The following is a 26,112-nucleotide window of genomic DNA, read 5'->3' as shown; positions in this document are numbered from 1 at the left end:
CAAGTCACCCCAGGTTAGGACTGTAACAATTTACTGTTGTTGTTGTTGTTGATCCCAGCATGCCTGCAACCCACTTGTTAGCTGGATCCTGGCTATAACTGCTGGTCAGGGAGAGAGGGTGCCTTCCTTTCCATCCTGTAGCAGAACATGAGGAGGCCTGGCAAAGGGTCCCCGCTATCAGAAGTGCCCCACGGTAGGTAAATCATTTCCTCGGGGGCTTTGGATTGGTTCTCAGCACAGAGAGGGTGGATGGGGGAAACAAGAAGGCAGAGACCACAGTGGAAGGATGCTTGTGGAGGAAGCAATGGACACTACTGCTGGGTGCCTGGGAAGACACTGCTAGGCAGGCCACTGTGCAGAGGCCTGGCCGCTAGGCCCCAGCAATAGGTGATGCTGAGTGCCTGGGAAGACACTGTGCAGAGGCCTGTCTTCCAGTCCACCTACAGAAAATGATGCATCCTTTGTCTATGTGCCAGAAAAGCCTAACCTACACACATTTTTTTCTTTTCTTTTTAATTTAATTTTATTTTCAAATGTATGGTTGTCTTGTCTGCAAGTCTGTGCACCAAAATACATGCAGTGCCAGAGAAAGACAAAAGAGAGCATGGGACCCCCTGGAACTAGAGTATAGACTGTTGTTAGCCTCTGTGTGGATGCTGGGAAGCAAACCCGGGTCCTCTGGAAGCGCAAACAGTGCTCTTAACCACTAAGCCACCTCTCCAGACCAACACATACCTTCTTTATAAACGCTTTTGGAATATTTTGTGAAACAAGAACAAAACCAAAAAATAAAAAAAAAAAAAACCAAAAGCCAGTCACACAAATAGCTAAGACATTTCTGCATGTTAGAGTTTTGAATGGATCAATCACCTCTCTTGTGACACAGGAAATCAAGGCCTTTGAACTGACAATTTTTCAGAAATGAGCTCCTAACTAATGCCATTTAAGACACTGTGGTGATATGTTATTCGTGCACCCCAATAAAGCTTACCTGGGGAACAGAGGAAAAAGCCAGCCACTATATTAAACATAGAGGTCATGCAGTGGTAGCACATGACTTTAATTCTAGCATTCAGGGGGCAGAGATTCATCCGGATCTCTATGAGTTCAAGGCCACGCTGGGAACAGAGCCAGGCATGGTGGCACATGCCTTTAATCCCAGTACTAGTTAACCATAGAGGTCTGAAGGTCTGTACAGACAGACAGGAAGTGATGACGCTGGGCAGAGAGAGGAAGTAAGATGGCAGGGTCAGAAAGGCATATAGGCGTGAGTACACAGGAAGTAGCTCTCTCTGGAGGCTGAGGAATTGGTGAGGTGAGGTTGGCTGTGGCTTGTCCTATTCCTCTGATCTCTCAGTTTTCACCCCAATATCTGGCTTTTGTTAATAAGACCATTTAGCAATTTGTGTTACAAGACACAAAGAAACAAAAGAAAACACTAGGAAACAAAACAACTTTCCATGCCCCTGACTGGCAGAATGGACACTGTGAAAACAGCAACATCACTGAGAAGAGTCTCCAGATGCAACAAGACTCTCTCCACCAAAATCCCAATGACATTCCTCACCGAATTAGTGAAAACAGTCCTAACATTCACGTGGAAACACCAAAGACTCCTACTGCAAAAGCAATCCTAAGCCAAGAGAACAATGCTGGGCATACTACAATAGCTGATCTTATGTTATACTATGGAGCTCTGTCACAAATGGTGCTGGGAAACCAGGTGTTCACACGGCGCAGAGAGAGAAACCAGATCCGTATCTCTTACTCTGTACAAAAACCAATCAAAGTGAATCAAAGACCTTGGTATAAAACTTGAAACACTGAAAACCATTAGAGGGAAGAGAAAGAAGACATGTCAGGATGTAGGTATTGGCAAGAACTTTCTGAAAAGGACTCCAGTATCACAAGAGATAACCCCCATGCTGACAACTTAGACGACATGAACTTGGAAAAGCCTGGACCAGCAAAGGAAACTATCAGGAGCATGAACATACAACCTAGAGAGTAGGAGAAAGTCTTTGTCAACTGTATCAGACCAGGGGTGGGGTGGGTGGTGCTGTTGATCGATAGAACATATAAAGAACATATAACACCCAAACCCATAAAAAATTCCCTCTAACACACGGGCTAACAGAGTGTTCTCAAAAGAAGTACCACAGATGACCAATAAATATTACCAAAAATGTTCAACATCCTTTGTCATCCATAAATACAAACGGAGACTCTTTTGAGAGTCCATCTAACCCCAGTCAGATTGGCTACCATTAAGAAAACAATGACAGCAAATGTCATGAAGGATGTAGGAAAAACAGCGACCTTTGTTACTGCTTGTAGGAGTGTAAACTGGTACAGCCACTATGGAAATAAACATGCGGTTTCCTCACAAAACAAACAAACAAACAAACAAACAAAAACAGAGAAGTACCATATGACCTAGCTGCACATCTCAGGGGTATACACCCAAAGACCCCATGTCCTGCCTGGATACTTGCATGGAAGTGTTTGCTGCTGCACTAGTTACAACAGCTAAAAAACGGAACTTGTCTAGGTGTCCATCAATACACGATAGATAAAGTACTGTACAAACACAGGGTGGAATTTTATTCAGCCATAAAGTACAATGGAGGGATTGGGGATTTAGCTCAGTGGTAGAGCGCTTGCCTAGTAAGCACAAGGCCCTGGGTTCGATCCTCAGCTCAAAAAAAAGCACAGTGGAGCCATGACATTTGCAGGAAACAGGATGGAAGTGTCACAACGGGCCAGGTAAGGAAGACTCAGAACGAAAATGCCAGCTCCTCCCATCTTTAGTGTGTTGCTGTGTGTAGGAAGCTAAGCCATGAAACTAGAAGGGAGATCATGAGAAAGGACAAAGATCTTAAACAGAGGAGGATAAAAGAAGAGCAATGGAGGCTCACGGCAGGAACACAGTAGGGAGCAGGGGGGAGAGGAAGGGGCTGAGCAGGAGGGGTGGGGTGGGAAAGGAGGCTTGCTCGTGGAGAACAAAGCTGTATGAAGATTTTGTAACAGAACACATTACTTTAGATGCTAACTTTTCAATGAATGAAAAATAAAATCAAAAATGAAACTAAAGATGAAGATGTAAAGGACAGGAAGATTAAAGTTATACTTAAACCCTGAAAACACCAGTGTTTTATAGTTGATGTATGTTTGAAAAATCTTCGTAATGGTACAAAGCAAACTAATTAAAAGTTTAAAAAAAAAACCACTAGAAAATGCAGAAACATCACACAGGAAGCAGAACCCTCACACACGCCTCCTTCTCCTTATGCCTAGTTTCTATTGCTTGCTCTCACCCAAGTGTTGACTTGGCTTGACTCTCTAAGCCAAGTGTTCCGATTTAGACTATTTCATGGACCTCACAGATCACAAACCCTTTTTGTGAATGCACGAGCAAATTTTACTTCTAAATAGTTACTGGAACACCAAATGACATATTACAAGTTCTTGAACCCCATCATCTAGTCATTTGGATTCCGATACACCGAAGGCAGCCGGAGCAAGTGTGTTAGCCTTCACTAACCACAACAGACCAGTAAGGCTGGTTGGCACTCCACTGAGTTACAATACACTGCTCACTCACTACTCTTTCATAGATAAAGGCTTTGAGAACAATTGGATCCTTTCCTTTCTTCAAAGAACTGCCTTATTTACCTACTAGACCAAAAACGAAGTCAACATGGACTCATGTTGTTTTTGAGTACACGAGAAACAGACAATACTGATTGCTTTTCTAAGACACAGGGTAAAAGGAGTACCTTTTAGTGCTCAGTCTGTACAAAGGGCTAGTTACTCCCCTTCAGTGACAGACCTACTATACAGCACAGAACAATCATTTACTGCCTTTCAGAAGAACAGAACTCAAGCTTCGTGGTGGCCACACTGGCGTCTCCAGCGCCAACTCACATAACGGGCACTCCCATCCCTTCATATAGTAGTTTTGCTGGATACCTGGTCTGATGTCACACAAAGGCTCAGAAATTATCCAGGACGCCATGCCTGTTCCAGGGGGAGGTCCTCTCACCTTGGGTCTCCTTCACCTCTGTGTTGCAGCCCTCCTTGGCCATGACCTCTCCCTGCCTCTGCAGGCCCTGCTGCTCAACCACAGCCTGGGCTTCTAGGCCTGCTTCAACTCAGGGCCTATTGCCTGCGGGTCCCAAGCACGGAACAAACTTCCCAGTTCTCAGCCTGCAGCAGCTGCTGAATCCCTTCCAAAGGGACTTGGGACTTGTCTTTAGAGACTCCCTGGCATGCTGGGCTCAAACGTGTGCACTCCTTATACCTCAAACTCCCAACTGGTGGGATTTCAGGTGTGTGCCACCACATTAGGCTTGCAAATACTTTTTTTAAAAAATAAAAGCCTTTTCCTGTTTGTTTGTTTTTTCTTTCAGTACTTTTGTTTTGTGTTTTAGTTCGTAACAAAATATCCACTTAAAACACCTAGATCAGTGGATCTCAACCTGTGGGTCAGGACCCTTTTGGGGGGGGTGTTGTATATCAGATATCCTGCATATCAGATATTTACATTACTACTCATAACACTAGCAAAATTACAGTTATGAAGTAGCAACGAAATAACTTTATGGTTGGGGGGGTCACCATGACATGAGGAACTGTGTTAAAAGGTCAAAGCTTTAGGAAGACTGAGAACCACTGGTCTAGATGGAACGGACTGGCTCCACTTACAGAATGAGCCACAGAGATTGCTCCCTTAGTGGTCTCAGCCCAGGCACAGCTCTATCCACCTGAGTGGAATGGGTGTCTGGAGACAGGTCAGGCCTGGGCTATGCAGGGTGAACACAGTCCATTTCCGCCTATGGAGAGGGAGAGAGAGGGTTTGCTGAGGTGACCTCTCAGGTTCTCCCTTCAAAATCTTCTTACTTTCCTATTGAGAAGGCTCGAATTTACAACCAGCCCTTGAATCGCCCCAGAAGCTGGGTCCCCAACAGACTCGCAGTAACTAACGGTCAAGAATGACATGGGCCCTAGGGCTCCAGAATCACAAAGCAGCTGAGGCACAGCAGCTGTAGGAACATCTCTTAAATTATCTAGGACCGAATTTCAAAATTCAGAAAGCAAAACCACACAAGTCTTCAGGGGCCAAGGCCCAGGCGTGCAAACTTCTATTTTAATATGCAAATGCAGTAGCATATAATTTGAGCATGGTTTCAAGGAATAATAATGGAATTGTAGTTATTAGCACTAATAAGAAAGTTCATGATATCTTTCAGCTTTGAGAAAATTAAAGAACCAAGACAAAAATATGGTTCAAAATATACTAATTAACTAACTAGATAGCCAGGGAGCACCAGACATCTGCTCTTCGGGGAATTCTGGGACCCCTGCTCTGTGTGTTTACAGGGGTGGGGGGGGGGTGGACGTAGAACACTTGTACAGATAAGAGACACACCTATAGGAAGATAACACCCAACCACAACCCCAGATAGAAGACAACTACTGAAAGCCTGGACCAGAGGGAGCTTGACGGGTCCGATCTGAGTTTTGTCAGTCACAGGCTTTGACCAAGTCCCTGGATCTTACTGCAGCCTAAGCCTCTAAGTTTAAGGATGGTCTATAACTCTGAAGCTCCTTTTTTCCGTTCTTAAAGTGGAAACCCTTCATTTGTCCCATTTGGGGGTCTGGCATGAAATCAAATATGAAAATGAAAACCTGGAGACCCTTTATGACTCAGGAAGTAATAAATGGTACCTATGTGGAATAAAAGTCCAGGAGAAGAGGGGCTAATCAGAGCGCAGCTGACCGGACAGAGATGGGTCAGATTTCAAAGAGGCCTGGTACAGGCTGGTATGCTTGGACCCGTCACTGTGAGAGCAAATGCCTCCTGGGCTGAGGCTTCCCAAGCATGCCTGGTAAGGAAGCCCAGGCAAGGACCTGCAGTTAGAAGAGTTATGGAGGGCAGAGCCAGGCAGGGAAGGCGACAGCGTGCCCACAGTGAGTGGCTAAGAGCTCAGTCAGCTGGCTATGACAGCTTACATCTGCATCAGGATTTCAGACAAACATTCTCGCTCAGAGGTTTTAAAGACTGCGCCACACAAACCTATAAAGAGGCAGAGATGTCTTTTAATCCAGTTACAACAGTTCAAAGGGCCCTTCTGCAATACACACACACACACACACACACACACACACACACACCACACATAGAGAAAGGGAGAGTTTAATAATTGTTCACTTATTATATTAGTATCATGCACTGTGGTTAATACAGAAATTCACAACTAGTCAAAGTGCAGATGTCAGTGGAGTGTTCAACCATAAATGGTACGTTTGTATCACACCTTCCTCCTAAGGCTCAGGGATCACAGAGAGAGGGGCCAGAAAGATCGTAAAAGCCAGAGGTTGGGAAGGACCAGAGATAAATGGTGTCTTTTGGACAAGACAAGTGTGCTACATTCATGAACTCACCACAGCTATGGTTGTCTCCACAGGACTACCACAACACACAGGATGAAGCCAGTCAACAATCTAGCATTCAACATTCTATCTAACTCATGAGCCCCATCCCTAACTGAGGACTATGGGCGATTAAGGGCTTCTGAGGGAGGGAGGATCAGTTTTCTTTAAGGGTGAGACTCCTGGCCGGTGGACCATGCATGCTCCAGTAGATTGCCCTAAATAAGACTCAATGAGTTAAAATAAAAGAATGAATGAATGAATGAATAAGTAAAGTGCAAAACTGGGATGTATGTGAATATGATCAAAATACATTGTATGAAATTCTCAAAGAACTAATAAAATTATTATATTAAAAAAATTTCTCAATTCCTTAGGTCTGTTTCTTTTTTTCTTTCTTTCTTTCTTTTTTTTAAGCTGAGGATCGAACCCAGGGTCTAGCACTTGCTAGGAGAGTGTTCTACCACTGAGCTAAACCCCCAACCCCAAGTCTATTTCTTTTTGGTTTTTCAAGACAGGATTTCTCTGTGTAGCCCTGGCTGTCCTGGATCTCGCTCTGTAGCCCAGGCTGACCTCGAACTCATAGAGATCCACCTGCCTCTGCCTCCCAAGTGCTGGGATTAAAGGTGTGCGCCACCACTGCCCGGCTTTAAATCTATTTCTTTTCTTCACTATTAGATATTGAATCCAGGGCCTTGAGCACAATCAGACAAGGACCCTACAATTAACATCAGGTATTGAACTCATGGCCTTGAGCAGCACCCTACAACTGAACGGCAGCTTCCGCTCTGGCAAGCCAATATGTTTAGAGCCCAAACACTTGCCTTCTAAGTCTCAAGACAACATTTTTTTTTCAAGCTGTGTCTGGCAACACGCATACACACACACACACACACACACACACACACACACACACACACACACCTTTGATATCAGAGGCAGAGGCAGGAAGATCGGAAGATCTCCAAGTTTGAGGTCAGCTTGGTCCATACAGTGAGTTCCAGGACAACCAGGGCTATATAACAGAGTAAATATGTATATACTTGTTTTCTCTTTGTTACTATTGCTACATGTGGGTACATGTGTATGATGTGTATGTTGTATGCACTGTGTGGGTTCATGTGTTCTCTCCTTCCAGGACATCAGGCTTGGTGGCAAACAACCTTTCAGTTGAGCCACCCATTCCTTTGAAATCTTAGTTTATGTTGACACAGAGATCAGCCTCTGCACTCTTAAGAATCAGCACACATTAGCAAAGTAGGCAAAGAAAGTTTGACTATGGTACTAGGTATTTCAGGGTTAATTGTTTAACCATAGAATACCATTAGCTCCCATCATTTCCAGTAACAGAATGAAAACACAAACAAACCTTTACCATTGTTACACAGATCAATACATCAGATGTTCTCTGATAGAAATGATACTTGTATCCCACGCAGTAAGTTTCCATCCAATGTTAAGTTCCAGACTGCTAATAATCAGCTAACTTTACATCTAAACATTCCTATGTTTTGTAGGACTACTAAGGGATTTTAATTCAGTCTTTAAAATAGGAATTCATGTAATTTAACCATAGCCCAAGTAACTAATGGAAAAACCACTCTGCCATTCAGTTACTTCTGTACTATTGTGCAGAATAACTAGGTTGTAATTCTTACAGAACAATACGTTGACTATAACTGGTAATTAGCACTATTCTAGGGAGAAATGTAGGTAATTTAAAGTTTGCTACTAGCTAATAGTATAAACAAATAAAAAGACAAATTATTTGAGTACTTTACAAATAACCTCATCAGAGAGTTTACTTTCAATTAATGTGTCAATTAACATAATTCTTAACTTCTCATTAAATGAGGAAACTATACGTGTCAAGGGCACTAAAATATAATAAAACTGCACTTAAAAAGGGTGGAGTCAACAGTCGTGGTGGCGCACGCCTTTGATCCCAGCACTCTGGAGGCAGAGGCAGGCGGATCTCTGTGAGTTCGAGGCCAGCCTGGTCTACAGAGGGAGTTCCAGGACAGCCAGGGCTACACAGAGAAACCCTGTCTCAGAAAAACAAACAAACACAAAAGCAAACAAACCAAAAACAAAACAAACAAACAAAAGGTGGGTGAGGGTCTCAACTAGCACCTTGATGTAATGTAAAAATGACACCCCTCTTCTTGGGAACAAGAGAGGAATGAGTCAGGTTGGAGGCAATGGATGACCTCTTTGCTACCAGTAACCCGAATAGAGATGTCCTAGAAAACCCAAGCATTCAAAGGACACGGACAGGCTGCTAGGGAGAGGAGCTGAGGTTCTAGTCAGTGCTGTGAGAATCATGACTGTGGTTCAAGGATAGGGCTCTGTAGGAGAGCACTTGCCATCAAGACTGGCGACCTGAGTTCGAGCTCTGGACCCATGTGGTGGTGCATACACACCCAGACACGTGCATGTGTACAGAGAGAGGGGCAGAGAGAGGGGGAGTGTGTGTGTGTGTGTGTGTGTGTGAGAGAGAGAGAGAGAGAGAGAGAGAGAGAATAAACAAACAAACTAACAAATAAAATAGAAAATATTTTAAAGAGTCAAGGCAGTTGCCTTCTAAAATGATACTTCCTTGGAAGGCAGCTCCTCAAGAAGCTGAACACATGCCTACTGTATGATCCAGTTCCACTCTCACCTATGTACGTATAAAGGTTCACATAAAGATTTGTGCGTAACTGGCCATAGCCATTGTATGTATGACAGCTAAAAAACAAGAACTAATCCGAGTGCCCATCACCAGGAATATGCATATCAAAAGCACAAATCAACTTATAGTACAAAAATCAGGCCAATGATTACCAAGGAAGAAGACAGGGGTAATGCAAAGAGACACCGAGATACTCTTGGGGGTGATGGACCCAAGACTTTGATTTTGATGGTGGTTTCACAGCTGTGTCGAAAGTCAGGCAAGTATTATAGAGAACATTTGACTTTACATTATAAATACGTGTAATTGATTTTGTACACCAGCTAGGCTGTTATAAATATGGGGTAACGATTATGTGTGTGTGGATGAGTATGGGCACATGGGATGGTGTGGAAGAAGCAGTCAAAGGATGACCTCAGCATCAATCTTCACTTCCCCCCTTGTTTGAGACAGGCTCTCTCTGGTCGTTGTTTACTATGTACTCATGCTAGTGGGCCCACATGCTTCTGTGGTTCTGGCTCCATCTCCTATCTCACTGTGGGAGTGCTGAGATTATATGCATGGACTACCATAGCTGGCTTTACCCAATGAGCCAAATGTCCAGCCTAACAAATCTGCTTTTAAAGAAGAATATACAGGGTGTGTGTGTGTGTGTGTGTGTGTGTGTGTGTGTGTGTGTGTGTGTAGGGGGGCGCGCAGAGCTTCCAGAGACAGGTTAAACATGAAAGATCACACACATATGCTGAAGGAGGAATACCCTCCCTCCTGGCAAAACCGTGAAGAAAGGAAAGTATTTTCCACTTGGACAGGAAGACATGGAGACAGTGCGCTCTTCAACTACCCCACCTAGTGAAGGATCTAAGAGTAAGAAAATGAGTGGGCGGTACTGAACTAAAGTCCAGAGATAGATGCCAGGGAGACCTGCATGGCCCACTGCATAGGGAAGGCTGTCGAGAGACGGAGATGAAATGGTTCTGATTCCCTCAGGAACGTCCACACCAGTTCCCCAGAATAAAAAACAGACAGGGAGATAAGAATTTAAGATGAGCATGAATGAGCATAAACTTCCAAGATCGAGGCTGCACCACCAATGTCCAGAACTATCTTCAGTCTGTATCTGGCCCTTCAGTTCAAGCTCATCAGCCCATCCAGGAGGGAAGACGGTCCTCGGCAGGACAGCACATGGGCAGGTCCAGTCTGGCGAGACTATCAGGGTAGTTGTGATCGTGAGGTACAACTCCCGAGGTTCCTCACATGCGACAAGCACAAGGTGAGCCAGTGGAGGAGATATGGCTGCAGAATACTTTAAACTTGCTGCTGGGGTTGGACCACCAGCGGTGATGGAGGTCTGTGAAGGAGTCTCCATCTCTCCGATGGTAGTCTCAGTCGTAAGGGGAGGACTTTGGTTAAGGTCTGGGGTGTATGGTTGCTATAATATTTCTTCTCATTGGATAGATAAGAACCTCAGAGGATCAGGAGGAGTAGCCTTGGTGGAGTAAGTGTGTCACTTGCGGAAGGGCCTGAGATTTCAAAAGACTACTGTCATTTCAAGTAAGCTCCTTCTGCCTCCTGCTTGCGGTAAAAGATCTGCCATCACAGGCTCTACACCTCTGGAGCCATACACTCAAAATAAACTCTTCTACAAGTCAAAAAATTAAACAATTCTCAATCCAAACCACAGCAGTGTGGTAAGATCCCTGTACTTCTTTAAGCCATATTTTTTTTTCTTCTCTCTCTTTCTCCCTCTCCACCCCTCTCTGTCTCTCTCTCTCTCTGTCTCTGTCTCTCTCTGATACAAGATTTCTCTGTGTAGCTCTGGCTGTCCTGGAACCAGGCTGGCCTCAAACTCAGAGATCTGCCTGCCTCTGCCTCCTGAGTGCTGGGATTAAAAGCATGAGCCACCCTGCTGAGCTACCGAGATTTCTGAAGGACCCCAAATAGTGGGGACTTATAGACAAGATGACGCCGGAAGTGAGAAAACAGAGAAAAGGTGAGCATAGGGGTGAAGGGTGCTGCCACTGTGCTGTAGGGAGGGTGGTCAGGAACAAACTCTCGGAGCTGGTGAGAGCTGAACCACGTCTGGAAGAATCCGAGGAACCAAACCGATTACTCAACTAAAGGAGTAACAGCAAGGACCATTGGCTGAGGTGGCTCCTGGGGCACCTGGTAAAGAACCTTCCCTTCCCTTTGCATCTTACCGTTCCTGCTCGTGGATGCACCTGGCCCCATGAACGTATGGACATACAACATTCTAAAGAGCACCAAAATACCGCTGGACTAGACCGTCTCCTTCAGGGAGGCCTCCTACACCAACTATTCGCTGTTCTCGGGTCCCTGTACTTATGGTTGCCTATTCCAGGCAATTTTAAACAGGATGCAAATGGTGTTTCTAAAACTTTTCTAATAGGAACTCACAGTAACAGACCATCACACGGTGCATACACAAAAGTAAAGTCGTAGAAACCAGCACGCTCTCTGTGGTTGCATGTGTCTGCACTACAATGCTTCTAAGCATTATGGTAATTTCATGGATAACTTAGTTTGAAAGCACCAATCTAAGCAAACATGTAGTAACAGCTTTATCCAAACACAAACCAAAACCAGCCTGTGAAATGGTTCAGCAGCTCCACCATGCCTTGTGTCCAGTGCTTAATGCTCAGGGTCCACGTGAAGAAGGAACAGACTCCCAAAGGTTTGTCTCTGACCTGGACAACCTTGGCACATACATCATATATATATATGAACTTTTTAAAGAATAAAAATAAAAACGCAATGACTTCTAAAAATATCAAGAACATATATTTTTAGGAGAGCTGGGGGCCTGGGAATCTGGGAAATTAGGAGGAAGAAACTCCAAATTGTTGATAACGTGAGTGGGTCTGGAGATGGCCCAATAATGAAGCCACAATAAGAAGAGCATGTGTGAGCACTGGGATGAGAAGGCTGTCAGGAAAGCCTTTAAATGTCAAGTTCCCATAGGGCAGACAGTCTTCCCGTATCGCACCTTACCAGAATCTCAGCCCAGTTACAGCCATGTAACTGCTTATCTTCAATCATGGCTCAAATCCTGGGAATTTAATGGGGAAAGGATGTTTCCCTTTGCCAGGTACAAGAAACAGCAGTGGCTGTAATGGAAAGATTCCACGTCTGTTGGTGAGACATGGTAAACTTATAAACAGCTGGGATTATTAACTTAATAGGTCATCCCTCAAGGGACGCTAACCAATGGGCTCTGTCAACCAAGGGCTCTAACTGACAGAAACCGTGCCAATTTCTCTGCGAAACCCTGTTACCACCCTCACCCCTGAAGTCAAAAGTGCATGCACCCAATTTCCAGGAGCCCTGGAGATTCAGAGCGGCCAAATTACACCTGCAAGGCAAGCATTTGCCTACACTGCCACACAGCTGCCACACATAGAAAGCAGCTCATTTTAACTGTACCCTTCAGCCCTATTTAGGGATATCACTAATGATTTCAAATTACAACTGTTGCTTTATCTCAAACAGTGATAAAAGGGGAAGCTACATTCATGATGTTCTTCCTTTGAGTCATTTATCTGTTCTCCTCTGGGGGTGGGGGGGGGGGGTGTTGAGACAAGTACAAACCTGCCTGAGCTTATTATAGATGCAGCCCTCCTTCTCTCCCTCCTTCCCCTCCACGCCGGCACCCCTCCCTGTCTGGCTTTTCCTGAATTGAGGCAGTAGCCTCCGGTAAGGAACTATAAGTGGTTCTTTTATCAAAACAAGAAGGGATTCGCCGACAGGGAGTGAGTCAGGCAACAGCCCCCTCCCTCATTCTGGCAGTTCAATTCACCCGGTCCCTCCAGGTCAGCAATCGCTCAGGTTTCATGGAAGAAAGTCAGGAGGGCCTTTAATCCATCCAAACCCAGGAGCCGGGATGGAACACACCCGATTGCCAGATCTGAGATGTGGGCAGGCGACTGCGTGCATGTGCACAGGCGTGCACAGGCATAGCCCGGCTAAGGGCGAGACGTGAGTGAAACGCTGGAAGACCCACCAGGATGGACAAAGCCACAACTATTACAGTGTGAAATAGCCCCCGCAGGGGCTGGCTTTGGTGAGGAAATCTCCCTAGATTTATTTTCAGGCAAGTGACTCACAACCTAGTCTCCATAAGTAATTCCATCAAAATGAGTCGCTGGTTCCTCTAGCCCGACTTTCGGCTGCCCTCTGGCTGCCCCTCCCTTCTCTCCGCCCATCCTGTAAACCCAGACAGCTCACAGACAGCAAGCGTACCCTAGGGGAACAGGAGGCAGGCTCTCCGGCCCAGCCCCCACCCTCGGGAAAGGATGAATGGGGCCACCACCGGCGGGAGCGCGGAGAAGGGGCGTGTGGGCTGCGCGCGAGGTGTTTACGCGGGTGTGCGCGCGTGGGCACGCACCCGGGCCAACTTACAGAGGTGGAGTTGGTCCTCGCCTGACCCTGGTTTCGCACCTCCTGCTCCCGGAACTGCAGCCCGGCCAGATGCTTTTCCAAAGCCTCCCAGTCCATCGGGGGCACCGGGGGCTCTTCCGGGACGCACGTCCCACCGTCCGGAGGCTGGACGCAGAGTCCCCCAGCTGCCCGGCCTCGGCCTCCACGCCGGCTCCCGGGAGGCTGGGTCTTCTGGATGGCTCGGCGGGGAGCCCGGGAGGTGCTCAGCCGGCCGGCCACAACCACGTTGCCATTGTGCCTGAGGTCTTGGGGGTCGTGCGGGTGGAGGTTGCCGTTAGGCATCGGGGACGGCATGGTGGTGGTGGCGCTCTTGCCCTCGCTGCCGCTGCTGCAGATCCTGGCGCTCACGTCCCCGGCCTCCCGGGCCGGACAGCGGTCATCCCGATACCCTCGATCGTCCTCCTCTTCCTCCTCCTCCCCGTCCTCCTCCGGAGCCCACTCATCAATCACTTTCTTCTGGTAGACCGGGAAGGGCTCCTCATAGTCCTCCAGAGCAGACACCAAGTCCAAGCTGCCCCCCGGCGACGATGAGGATTTGCACTCGGAGCAAGGGGTCACTTTGGTGGAGTTGGACTGTGAGCTGGCGCGGCTGCTGCTGCTGCTGCCGGCGTCACTGCCTAGATCCATCCCATCCTCTCGGTAATCCTGCGGGGAGGAGGCAGAGAGAGTGAGTGGCCGGGTCGAGCCTGCTTCGGCCGCCCGCTGCCCGCCCCGACCTCCCCGCGCGCGCCGCGTCCGCTTGCCGGGAGGTGCGTTCTCCCTAAGAGGCCTGGGGGCGGGAGCCAGCAGGAGCCTGAGCTGCCCCCACCCTTCCCCGCACAAGTTGACTTCCTCCGGGTAACTAACCCGCAAATTAGCAAAGGGGTGCGCAGCCACGGGCACGCACTTTTCACCCTCCCAGCCTAGGGGCGCGCGCGGACTTAGAGTTAACCATTTTGCGCCAGGCGCGTCCTAGCACTCCGCCCCAAGGATTCTCCCAGACACTTTCCCACCGAATTCTGATTCCCTGGGGGCGGGACCCGAGAAGAAGGAGGCAGAAACTGATTTCGCACCTCGCCGGGGCACTGGGACCACCCCCACCTGGCCCCCCCCCCCCCCCCCCCCTCCCGACACCCGCCCGCAGCCCCGCGCCGGGCGAGCTCAGCTTTACTTTCTAAGGAACCGCAGTAGTCGCAGGGCGCATCCCGCCTGCGCGCCTCCTCGGCCGGTCCCTCTCGGGAAGGATGGGCACGGGGGGCGCTCTCGGCCCACTCCCCGCAGGATGGCACCCCTCAGCTCCCGCTTCCGCCAAAGGTGTGCGGGGGGCCCCGGGACGCGGCGATAGTCGCTGCAGGCGCCGCCGCCCTGGGGAAGGGAGGACGCGCCCTCCCGGCGGCGGCGGCGGCAGAGCCGGTCCCGCCACGGAGCATGCCCAGAGGCTGCGGGGTGCGGCGCAGTCCGCTCTCCCGGTTTCCCCCGCTGGAGGCTGGAGCTAGAGGCCGGCTAGGAGAGCTCGGAAAGGCCGGAGGGCGGCGGGCGGGGACTATGGACGCTAGGCTTGCAGACCTCGCCGAGTGTGAGCCGCGCCCTGGGGAGGGTGCTGTGTGCGTGAACGCACCTCAAGGCCTCTTCGCTGGCTTCTTTACCCACCCAAAGCCTCCTGGAGGGCCGCGCGGGCCCGATGCCTCTCAGTCCACGCGGAAGTACCCAAGTGACCCTGGAAAGGACCTCCTGGCTCCCTCACGAGCAAAAACACAAGCCGTTTGGGAGCTCAAGTTGACCGGTGCCCAGTGGTCAGGCCCATCATTTCCTTTCCACCTTCCCCCACTTGCCGCTTCCTCTCCCTTCACCGCGCCCTAGTATCCACTTCCAAGTTCAGGCAGTGGGTGGAACCTGTTGCTTTTGCTCACGTTTCCTTCCCCTTCCCAGCGACACTGAGGATGACCTCAGCGAGGTGTGTGTACGGCTATGGGGGTGGGGGTGAGCTGGGACTGTTATCTGGCGTGGAGGTCGGGAAGTGGGGTGGAGATTTATCTTGCAGGTGGGGGCCAAACATCCCTTCCGACTGAAGGGATCCAGAAGACAGTAAAGAAGAGGCAAAGGCAGTCCTGAGTGTTGGTGCCCCTGGCACACTGGCTGGCTTTGCTTCCTTGATTTTTTTTTTTTTTTTCCCTTCTTCTTTGGGAATTTGAATCAAAGAAAATCTATGGGGAGTTTTCCAGAACCACACATGAGCTACCTGAACTTGCCAACCCTTCTCTAGGAAGAGGGTTGGGGTGAAAACATTTGCTTGAGGAATGTAGATGGGCTGCGGAATACCTTTTAAGGACTAAAAATTCCTCTGAGCAGCTTTGCCGGGTAAGAAGGGATTTAGGAAATGCCCTCCTCTGCGGTGAGGATGGAAGACTGCTTAACTCTACAATGGAACAGAGACAACCAGTTTCTTTGGACTTCCAGATTTAGGGCTGTAACTAATTTATTCCAGCAGTGTTAGTCTGGACCAACCCCCCACCCTTGCTTGGCACCTTTCAAATGGAGGAGCAGAAGCATGCTTGGGATTCTTTGGTAGGGAGTGGCTGCCACCCTGGCCATTTAGGCTCTAGTGGGGACTTGGTGCAGAGACCCTTTGTCTCAGTGATTTCCTCTCTTTAGCTAAGCCCCTGGCCAGGAAATGTAAGCAACCCTTTTATTTAACTTGTCTGGAAGCAACAATCCTGTGAGTAACAGGAAAAGAGGCCTTTCTGGTCTGGCTAGCTCTTCAGTCAGGAGTGACTGGTGATGATGACTTAACAATTCACACTAACATCTGTAAACAACCTGCTTAGTGCCCCAAATATCGTTTGCTATGAGGTTGTCGTGGAGTGCTGGCTGCCACTGAGGGGTATGGAGGAGGTCCTGTATTCTGTGACACGCTTGGGTGCATGGGAAGATCACCATGGGCCATGGCAAAACTGAGATCAAGAAAGGCCACCTAGAGGGCTGGAGAGATGGCTCAGTGAGTCAAGGGCTTTCAGTAAAAGCCAGGATCTGGGTGCTGTCTGTAACTCCAGCATGCCGGGGTTGGGAGTGGAGACATGCAAGATCCCTGATATGGAGAACCAGGCTACCCCTAACTGCAAGTCGTAGGTTCAGAGAGAGACCCTGTCTCAAAATAACAAAATAAACAAACAAACAAACAAATAAACAAGGTGAAGTAACTGAGGAAGTCATCCTGATGTCAACCTCTGGCCTCACACATTCCCACACAGGCAAGTATACCTGCATGTCCATGTGTGCACACATGCAGACACCACACACATACCAGCTAGCTGCTCTGTACCAGACGCATGTGGACACATATTGATCAGTTGGGGTGACAGGAGCATTATAGGGACAGTCCGGTTTTTAAACAGTAGGGCCTCTGGAGCCACCCACCCACACAGCTGGTGCATTTACTCCACAGCTGCTCAGATGGTCTGTGGTCAGGAAATGGAAAACAAAACCTAAATGAAACATTTGGCAAGGTAAATGCGCTGCCAAAAAATGCATGGTATTTCAAAGCCAACTATAAACATCTTGGAATTATCTGTACTTTCATATTATTTTCTGACCAGATAAACTGGATCAGATTGGAAGTACCCAGTTTTCTTTTCCCGACTCTTCATGGAAGGTGCTTGGCCAGCCCAGTTACCCTTCTGTTCCCAGCCTGCCACCTTCTGCCAAGAACCCTCCCACTTTGGAACAGGACTGCCTGCCAACTTCAAGGCTGCAATAGTTAGCAGCTAGGTCCAGCAGGATGGAGAAATTATTTGCAAAGTCTTGTCTTCCTCTTTAGGGAGCCTTTCTCAGACATTGGAGATGTAGGACGAGAGAGAGTCCTACTTCCAGAACCTTCTCCATCAATTCCAGTTTTGCCAACACCGTGCTGGAAGAGTCAGTCCCTCTGGCACACCCACTGTCCTCACCCCAAGAATGCAGCCAAAAGTAGCCTTCCTAAAAGTTTAGATCTCTCCCCGACTACCAAAACACCACGATTGCCTCTAAAGAACCTGCTTCCCATGACTTCCAACTTATTTTGATAATTTTTATTCATCCCAAGTCTCAGCCAACATGTCACTTCCTCCTAGATGGTTTGACTGCTTCGTCCTGCTTGCCTGGGTCGGAGGACATTCTCTTGAGCCTGTGGCATTCACTGCAGTGCGATGCACATTGTCAATGACACTGTTTAATCACTTTGCTCTCAAATAAATAGCCTCAGAGTAAGAACTACATTTTATGTTAAAACTCAGGTCACACATCTGTATAAAAATAAGTGTACGTAGCTGGGCAGTGGTGACCCACACCTTTAATCCCAGCACTCGGGAGGCAGATGCAGGTGGATCTCTGTTGAGTTTGAGGCCAGCCTGGTCTACAGAGTGAGTTCCAGGACAGGCACCAAAACTACACAGAGAAACCCTGTCTCGAAAAACCTAAATAAATAAGTAAATAAGTGTACGTTTCATGAAACTCTTACTTTGTAAAAATCCTATTCTAGGGTGCTAGAGGTGTAGTTCAGCGGTTAGAAGAAGGCTGGCTGATCTAGCGTATCAGAGGCCCAGAGTCCGATCCCCAAAGCCATCTGAAACGGGGTGGTGGTGGGAACACTGGCTCAGGTGGAAGCTGTTTCGACTCATCCCTGGCCTCAACCACTTGGGTTCCAAATTTTAGACCCAGTCTCAAAATTATTGTTCTAACTTATGTAAAACAAAGCCTAGTTATATCTTTATACTTTGCTATAGTGACTTTAAAATCCTTAAGTGGGATGGGATTCCAATATGGAAGAGAAAAATACTCTGAACTCCATGGACAGTTGGGCTGTGAAAAGAGTAAAAGCTTGATAGACATTTGATGTTGGAGTTATTATTAATACTTTCTAACTCTTTTGACCCTCAGGTTTTCCACGAGGATATTTTCCTACTCATTTGCATGTGAAGAGGTCAAGGACACTGACCTCATTTGCCCAATGTCACAGACTGGTGCGGCAGATGGCTAAGCCAGGACTTGACACTGGGTAGTTTGGATTTAGGATTCTTATTTCCTTATCTACAAGCTTAGTTGCTCTTGGTCCCATATGGATCGATTTACTAGGGGAAAAAATAATCTCAGAAAGGGTCTCCTTGTAGCATCTCAGTCTATCGCTCTGTCTCCTACTTGGAAAGGCTCCGAGGGCCGTGTTGGTGTCTGTGTCTAAGGCAGTTGGCTTGGCCTCTCTAAGCTCAGCAATATTCAACAAATTAGAGATTAAGTTGTAAAAGGAGGAGTATAGGGGCTGGAGAGATGGCTCTGTGGCTAAAAGTATTTGCTGCTCTTGCAAAGACCCTGGATTCCATTTCCAGCATCCACATGGTTGCTCACAGTCTCTTTAACTCCAAAAATCCACTTCTGGCCTCCAAGAGCATGTTCAAGGTACACATACATACATGAAGGCAAAACACTCATACGAATAAATAAAAAAATGTTTTAAAGGAAGAGTATAAACACTTCATACTTCCTCCATATAGAAAGGAAATACCATGTTGCTGTTAGCACTGTGTGTGTTAAGTTCCTAAACAAACCCTTTAAGGGGGAAGCCATCCAAGGTCAGTTTGGGGTATTCATTTACCAGGGACTGGAAACTGGATTCATACTCAAACGGTGGGGCTGAAATGGTCACACCCCTCAGGGCTAGTCCCATTTCCAGGATTTTAATTTGTAGGGACAGCCATTGAGCAAAGATATGATTGACATTAGTCCTAGGGAGGGAAAGGGTCATTTGTAAAATCTCCATGCTAATTCTGAAATGATTAGCCTTGCTCGGAGCCTTCTTTACATTGTGGCATATATAGGAAAAAAGAGCTGGCTAGCAAAGGGTCTGTGTTTCATCTTTATTATGTGAATTCCATGCAAGTCACACACAGGACACAGATGTTCGGCTGTTTCATCACCTGTGTGTAGCTGTGGGGATATGGAACAGCTCTGTAGGGCGAAGTGTCCTAGATGTGGAACATCTGGGCCTTGTTCCCAGCCCAGTCTCTAAACAACTTTATGACCACAGTTTGCAGATGAAAGAGGATGGACTGCATGTTAAGGGCATTTGGCAAATAGCAGAGATTGGTTAACTGTCTGGAAGTAAATGAGCTTCTTCCAGTCTAAAGACCCTATGGATTTCATCCCAGAAAAGATGGGAAATGTGATGTAAAAATGTCTCTCAGTCTTTTTATCACCTACCTTATCAAAAGATATCAAATTTATTTCCTGCACTAATCTAAAACCAAAGTATATGTCTGATAAGCAGGTAGAGCCTCTTGGGTGCATGGTACATCCACAAGGAGCCTATCTGTGCATACATTTTGGAGATGGAGCCCCAACTATATCTAAGATTCTATTTCCTTTCCCCCTAATGACAGTGCTATACTTTAATAGAAAAATTCATTTAAAATTCACCTCTTGGGCCAGCAAGAGTTGGCTCAGCAGATATAGGAACTTACTATGTAAACCTGGCAATGTGTTTGCTCCTGAAACACATGCACAGGTGGAAGGAGAGAACCAATTCAAGTTGTCCTCTGACTTCCACACATACATCCCCCCTCACCACACACAAATAATTATAATGAAATAAGTTAAAATATACATTTTAAGGGTTTTGATTCTCCATTAAACAATGTGATTGCACATTATACATTCTTCAATGATTAGAGCTAGACCAAATAGTACTTACAAAATAGATCCAGTGACATGCTTTCCAAATCTGATCCCAGGACCCCTAGACTGACAGACAGTTTGGATCTTACAGAAATGGGGAGCGTGTGTGTTTATCAGGAAGATTACCCAGCATGGTTTGTAGGCATCAGTGAACAAAAAGGGCTAGGCTCAGCAAAGATAGCATCTTTATCAGAGAGAAGTCTCATAAAGATGTCCATCAGGCCCTCACCTGCACAATAGGTCCCTATCAGTGGGACCACTTGGCACTGTTCACATAGATGCCGATGTCAGTGGCACCTTCTGGGAGTGTGCATTGTACAGTGCACACAACAGTACCCAGCGGCCCTGCTGAGATTCTGTTAGTAGGGATTTCGCTCTCTTTTGATGAGAACAGGAGAGGGAGCTTGCTGTACTTCTAAGAAAGGAATGAACAAGTCAACTGCTCACACTTTATTTTTGCTCAAGTTTTCTGCCACCATCTTCCACAGTCTTAAGGTCCACAGCAGTTTTTAAAAGGTAAGTCTGGAAGCAGCCCTGTGCTGTGGGACGGTCTGTATGTCAGATGTGTTGCTCTGATTGGTTAAAATAAAGTGCTGATTGGCCAGTAGCCAGGCAGGAAGGATAGGGTAGGCGGGACAAGGAGGAGGAGAATTGTGAGAAGTGGAAGGCTGGGGCAGGGAGAGACTGCCAGCCACAGCCATGACAAGGAAGATGTAAGGTACTGGTAAGCCACGAGCCATGTGGCAAAGTATAGATTAATAGAAATGGGTTAATTTAAGATAGAAGAAGCAGATAACAAGAAGCCTGCCACAGCCATGCAGTTTGTAAACAATGTAAGTTTCTGTGTGTTGGGTCTGAGCATCTATGGGCCTGGTGGGTGAGAGAGATTTGTCCCAACTGTGGGCCAGGCAGGAAAACTCTAACTACAACCCTGAGCTTTTTTTTTTTTTGAGCTTCACTAGGAGGTGTAATTTGGGACAAGTTGGAGAAGGTTGTAGGTCACTGGATCCAAGGGCTCACAATGGCATCCCAAGTGATAGGCAGAGAAGCCTGTGTCATTTGACCCCAGTACAAGATAAGCTGCCTCTTTAAGCCTTTTGTTTCTCTGTCTTGTGCATGCTGAAGAGCATCTTTGCAGGAGGCTCAGGGAGGTTCTCCTCACTTCATGATACCACTTGGCTGCTGGCATTGTCATAGACAGTGGTCACAGCTTGGAGAGCAGGAAGGAACTTTGCCAAGAGCCTTGGCACTGGATGTGAACATCCCTGCATTTACCGACAAGGCAGTCAGTCCCTGCAGCTCCCTTGCCCATTGTCACCCTGTGAAAGGAAACTGCATGAAATTGTCTGAGCCTAGAAACTGCCAAAGCTTCATGTGCAAATGCACCAGAGTGAGCACTAGGGCAACCAGGAGGGCCAGGGCAGAGTCATTGCACCAGTAAGCCGCAAAGCCTGGCATACAGGCATGCAAGTTTCAAACCTAACACCAAAAGCAGGTTTATTCTTTTTGCCCATCACTGGATGGTCACTTGAACCACAGTTCTTAGCTCTAGGTACCCAGAATTTGTCTGTAAAATCAGAGCTAAGGAACTGGCATCTTACAAGACTAGTGCGGCTGGTCCCACTCCATCCCTGCTGTCTTGTGGGGATGGTCCTGCTCCATCCCTGCTATCTTGTGGGGATGGTCCTGCTCCATCCCTGCTGTCTTGTGGGAATGGTCCTGCTCCATCCATGCTGTCTTGAGGGAATGATCCTGCTCCATCCCTGCTGACTTGTAGGGATGGTCCTGCTCCATCCCTGCTGTCTTGAGGGAATGGTCCTGCTCCATCCCTGCTGTCTTGAGGGAATGGTCCTGCTCCATCCCTGCTGTCTTGTGGGGATGGTCCTGCTCCATCCCTGCTGTCTTGTGGGGATGGCCCTGCTCTATCCCTGCTGTCTTGGGTGGATGGTCCTGCTCCATGCCTGCTGTCTTGGGTGGATGGTCCTGCTCCATCCCTGCTCCATCCCTGCTGTCTTGTGGGGATGGTCCTACTCTATCCCTGCTGTCTTGGGTGGATGGTCCTGCTCTATCCCTGCTGTCTTGTGGGGATGGTCCTACTCTATCCCTGCTGTCTTGTGGGGATGGTCCTACTCTATCCCTGCTGTCTTGTGGGGATGGTCCTGCTCCATCCCTGCTGTCTTGTGGGGATGGTCCTACTCTATCCCTGCTGTCTTAAGGGAATGATCCTGCTCCATCCCTGCTGTCTTGTGTGGATGGTCCTGCTCCATCCCTGCTATCTTGTGGGGATGGTCCTGATCCATCCCTGATGTCTTGTATGGATGGTCTTGCTCCATCCCTGCTATCTTGTGGGGATGGTCCTACTCTATCCCTGCTGTCTTGGGTGGATGGTCCTGCTCTATCCCTGCTGTCTTGGGTGGATGGTCCTGCTCTATCCCTGCTGTCTTGGGTGGATGGTCCTGCTCCATCCCTGCTGTCTTGTGGGGATGGTCCTGCTCTATCCCTGCTGTCTTGGGTGGATGGTTCTGCTCTATCCCTGCTGTCTTGGGTGGATGGTCCTGCTCCATCCCTGCTGTCTTGAGTGGATGGTCCTGCTCTATCCCTGCTGTCTTGGGTGGATGGTCCTGCTCTATCCTTGCTGTCTTGGGTGGATGGTCCTGCTCTATCCTTGCTGTCTTGGGTGGATGGTCCTGCTCCATCCCTGCTGTCTTGTGGGGGCTGGTCCTGCTCCATCCCTGCTGTCTTATGGGGGCTGGTTCTGCTCCACCCCTGCTGTCTTGGCCTAATTGTCAACACTAAGTTTTCACTCTCCAAAGTGTCCCAGCCAACTTAGAAGGTAATTGTCAAGGGCTAAGTGAACTTTGGGAAAGATGTTTATGTTATTCAAACCCACCCAGAATTTCCAGTGAAGGCATGCATGTTTGGTGGGATTGCTCTGTCAACTGAAAGCTACTTGGTTTAAATAAGCTCCCAAATATTTCAACAAAAATGTCTCAATAAAAGCAACATGTAGTAAATTTAAAAATCAGAAAATATCAAAGAGACTGCTAATGTTTGGAGTAATAGATGAATTCATAAAATTCTAAAGAAAGTCATAATTACTTGTTTAGTTGTGAGACAAGGTCTCACTATGTAACTCTGGCAGGTCTGGAACTCACTATGTAGAATGGGCTAACCTCAAACTCACAGAAATCCACATTCTTCTGCCTGAGTGCTGGGATTAAATGCACGCACCGCCATTCCTGGCTATAGTTACTTTTATTAAAAAAGCTAATAGAAGGGTGGAGGGATGTCTGAGTAGCTAAGAGGACCTGGGCTTTGTTCTTAGCACATGGGGCCTCACACCCCACTGTAACACCAGTCCCAGGGGATCTGATGACCTCTCATGGTCTGCAGGGCACATATGTGGTACACAGCTATACAAGCTGGCAAAACACCCATGGACATGAAAAATAAATAAATAGAAATTAAAAGGTGATAGAAAGCATGGATTGAAGCTGCATGAATCTCCAGTTTGTCAAATAACATTGTGAAGCTCTGGGTTTTTTCCCTAGGACAAAAAGAAAGAAAGAAAAAGAGAACCAGCCTAGAGTGAGGGAATTCATCTTTATGTTTTCTACAGACTGGGCAGAAAAGGTCAAAAAGAGCAATATCTTAAAAGCTTATGTGTTTTTAATGGGAAATTGATTCTATGCAAATTTGTCAAGGAGTTGGCATTTAAACTTTCTGGGCTAGAAACACTAAAGGAAAAGGTAAAGAAATAAATTTTAAGTGAAAACTGTTTCATTTTTCATCTTTTAAATTTGGGGGGTCATGAGAGGAACACACCTTGGTGTAACTTTCTCAACTCAGTTGTTCATGGTGTGAACATGGAAGCCACTCTGCCCCCCCCTTCCAGTCACACCACCACATGGAGTTCGAGCTGCTTTTGCTCCAAGTAGGGCTGGATACCTACTCTGCAGCCACTGTGCTTGGGCACAGGGCTCCCAGCTCTCCTCTAGGATGGGGCTTGTTCTGTGCCTCCCTCAGGCCATGAGCAGATTTTCTGATTACACATCCTACTTAGCACCTCCTCCCTTCCTGTTTCTCAGCACACCACCTGCACAGAATCCCGAATCCTGCCTGACAGGGAGACACTAAGACAAAGACCTGGCATGGTGGTGGTGCACCCCTTTAATACCCGCAGTTGGGAGGCAGAGGCAGGCTGATCTCGGAATGAGATCTTGTCAAAAAAAAAAAAAAAAGACATGAAGACAAAATTAATTTATCAGCTATACATATGTGGCTGAGTGTGAGTGTGAGTGTGTGTGTGTGTGTGTGTGTGTGTGTGTGTGTGTGTAGGTACACTTGTCTGTGCAGGCATACATGGAGGCCAGTGGACAACGTCCAATATTTTCTATTGCTCTGCACCTTGTCTTTTAGACAGGGCCTCTCACTGTACCTGGAACTAGCTTACTGTTTTGACTAGCTTGGTGGGCCAATGACCCCCTGGGAGGGATCTGCTTGTTTCCCACCCCTCCCCCAAGCATTGGGTCTAAGGCACACACAGTCTGGGCATTTTTAAGTGTGTGCTGGGGATCTGAACTCATGTCCTCATGCTGGTTTAGCACGCTCTTTTTCCCAGCCCACCTTCTTTTTCTTTGATCTTTGGCCCTTTTGTCCAGTGTGTCTGCTTGGAGAAAAGGTCAACTTGTGTTATTTGTCTAAATTTATTTTTCTATGTCTAGAAACTTTTAAAATTTAGTGTATGCTGCTAATGACTTTTAAAAATATCAGAAATATTCCTCATAAAGTTATTCCACGAGAGAATTCATAAACATAAAGGACTTAGAAGAGACAGTGTTGAACTGGCATTACTATTTAGAACTATTTCTAGTATCATTAATACCAATGAGCAGGAGCAGCTGCAGACACATTATCGGCTTTGTTAATTGTTACTGATTACATATTAAAAATCACACTACTAGCCAATGGCCTATATATGATTTCCTAGGGCTTTTACATTATATCGTAATGTAGCAGGTTTGCTGATGCACAATATTGTGTGCATATTTGCTGACTACAAAGAGTGTCTTTATTAGGATATGGAGATGTGTTCCATTTCTCTTTCAAGTACACCTACATTAGAAGCTTTCCAGTGAAATTTACTAAAGCAGGCTATGTGCGTGCCGTGCCACAGAGCCTGTCTGACTTGTGACCTCCGGCTTTGTGGCGGGGGTGGGGGGGTGGATGGGGGTGGGTGGGTTAAGATTCACACTGACCTTCAAGAGTAGAACAAGGGATCCTATTTAGCTCTTTTCGAAATGCTGCCTCGGTGCCCAGCAGTTGGCGGCCAGGCTGAGGACAGGATAGGCGCTGCAAGGCCGAGCACGAAGCTATGTACCCAATGAGTCCTAATGGAAACTGCAGTCTCCCCAAATGCCACTAAAGCCGTTCTTTCCTCACGTTTCTTATTTGAGAAACAGGAAACCATCCATGTCTTGCTCTTTCCCAATGAAACATACTTTGACAGAAGTTCCTCATTATCTAAGTGGCAAATCTATTACAGAAAATGGGAGTAGACCATGATTTGATTTGATAATCCTAGAGAACAAATGTTTTGTTAGCCATTTTCCTTTAATAAATAATTAATTTTAAAAAATCCCTTCCTTGTTAGAGAATGCTTTTATTTAAATAGAGGCAAGTATGGATTGTTCTAGAACATGTAATGAGTCTACTTTCTAGACCTTTCTTTGTATAGTTACACTCCTCATCCTAGACCCAAATCCTTCTCTCGTGCTCCACGGAGCACTTGGTACTCTGAAGCAAATGGAGCCAAACAGCAGTTAGGCCAAGACCTGGGTACCACTTCTGGGGTCCTGATATATCCAAGT

General features: G+C 47.2%; 1 protein-coding gene across 4 annotated transcripts in view; it reads right to left on the bottom strand.

Moving 5' to 3' along the window:
• LOC118585520 (IQCJ-SCHIP1 readthrough transcript protein) overlaps positions 1 to 26,112 on the bottom strand; it is a 745,628-nt gene that overhangs the window by 119,504 nt on the left and 600,012 nt on the right. For 2 of the 4 annotated variants that reach the window (XM_036190174.1, XM_036190175.1), the window contains one exon: positions 13,526 to 14,209. In XM_036190174.1, coding sequence (XP_036046067.1) covers positions 13,526 to 14,209 — 684 coding nt within the window. Of the gene's footprint in view, positions 1 to 13,525; positions 14,210 to 14,410; positions 14,480 to 14,714; positions 14,955 to 26,112 lie in introns of those variants that run through there. The other 2 variants (XM_036190176.1, XM_036190178.1) reach the window with 2 other exon arrangements.

Source organism: Onychomys torridus, chromosome 6, assembly GCF_903995425.1.
Source record: "Onychomys torridus chromosome 6, mOncTor1.1, whole genome shotgun sequence".
Lineage (NCBI taxonomy): Eukaryota > Metazoa > Chordata > Mammalia > Rodentia > Cricetidae > Onychomys > Onychomys torridus.
Note: the sequence above shows the minus strand (reverse complement) of the source record. Positions and strands in the feature narration are given on the sequence as shown.